This window comes from Octopus bimaculoides, chromosome 4, assembly GCF_001194135.2.
Source record: "Octopus bimaculoides isolate UCB-OBI-ISO-001 chromosome 4, ASM119413v2, whole genome shotgun sequence".
In the NCBI taxonomy this organism is placed as follows: domain Eukaryota; kingdom Metazoa; phylum Mollusca; class Cephalopoda; order Octopoda; family Octopodidae; genus Octopus; species Octopus bimaculoides.
In genome coordinates, this window is record NC_068984.1 from 97,084,918 (window position 1) to 97,086,537 (window position 1,620).

The window sequence follows — 1,620 nt, forward strand, 5'->3', positions numbered from 1 at the left end:
TATATATATATATATATATGTGTGTGTGTATGTATATAATTTGGTGTATTGCAGTATACATAGCAATGTTTAGAACTGCATGTGTTCCTTATAGTTTGAAAGATGCATCAGGTTATTTTATGAAATATCTTGTCCTACAATGAATTCAGAAGATGGATTGTGTGTATATAATATATACATTTGTGTACTCTTTACTCTTTTACTTGTTTCAGTCATTTGACTGTGGCCATGCTTGAGCACCGCCTTTAGTTGAGCAAATCGACCCCAGGACTTATTCTTTATTGACTGTGGAATAAATGATAATCAGATGGGGCAATGTCTGGCGAATCTGGTGGGTGGGACATCGTTTCCCATTCAAACTGCTCCAGCCTTCGGAATGTCATCCTCGCTGTATGTGACCAAACATTATCCTGAAACCAAAGATGGTCATTTTTCTTCTAGCATTGACTTGAATGACTGGTTGAATGATCAAATCCAAGTTTCTCTGCTAGTTCCTCAACAGTTATGATGGGATTTTGTTCCACCAGGGTTTGCAGAACATCCTCGTCGAGCTCAGCAGGTCTTCCAGGATGAGGTTTGTCTTCTAAGCTGTAGTTTCTAACTTGGAATTTCTGGAACCACCGTTGACACTGGCTTACGCCTATTGTCCGATCCTCATATACTGCATTAATATTCCTCACACTTTCCATTGCATTGTTGCATTTATTGAACTCATAAAACAAAATATGCCAAATATGCTCCTTTGTCAATTCCATTATAGCTTTGAAAACATAACTGTTAAAATCAAACTGCACTCTTCAAAACTTGCACTAAGAATAGAAGTTGCAAGTTGATGTAAGTAGTTTATCCCATCCCCCTCTGACTTTTAATTTATGCAATTGAAAAACCCACATTATTTATGGGATTACCCAATATATATATATATATACATACATACATACATACACACTTAATGAAAACCATATTAAGTGGGGATTTCAAGATTCGCTTGTTGATTTCTCACGTCAAGAGTAAATGCTCTGTTGTTTATCTTAAAAATGCCTTAAGTCAATAGTATTAACATTCACACATACATATGTGTATATATAATATAATATATATGTGTGTGTGTGTGTGTGTGTGTATATGCATGCATAAATTTAAGCAATGTAAACTTTCTATTTCAGCATGACATTTCATCCGATGGAAGTGGAGATTCTGACAATGATGAAGAGGAAGAAGAAGAAGAAGAAAGTTCTGGAAATGATGAGTCGACAGGTTCAGGAGTTATTGATCAAGCAGGTATTATTATTATTATTATTATTATTATTATTATTATTATTATTCAGTTTTATTTTTATAACGTGCTTTCACTTCACTACCGAGCGCAGCTCTGTGCGCCTTGGGTATGTGCTGTGGTTTGCTGTGGTGCTCTTATGTTTACTGTATTGAAAGTGTTTTGCGTAGAATGTGTGCAGTACCCAGTAGTGCAATTTTCTGTATGTTATATATATTTGTAAGTCCTATTTTTGTTATGTATTTGTCTGAATATTTTTTTATTATACCTAAGGCACCTACTATGATAGGAATTGTTTCTGTTTTTAGATTCCACATTCGAGTTATCTCTATTTCCAGGTCTTT

General features: G+C 34.7%; 1 protein-coding gene across 4 annotated transcripts in view; it reads left to right on the top strand.

The window, feature by feature from the left end:
• The window catches only part of LOC106882728 (uncharacterized), a 176,770-nt gene that overhangs the window by 136,150 nt on the left and 39,000 nt on the right, over positions 1-1,620 (top strand). For all 4 annotated transcript variants that reach the window (XM_052967298.1, XM_052967300.1, XM_052967297.1 and 1 more), the window contains one exon: positions 1,167-1,281. In XM_052967298.1, the coding sequence (XP_052823258.1) occupies positions 1,167-1,281 (115 nt within the window). The remainder of the gene's footprint in view (positions 1-1,166; positions 1,282-1,620) is intronic.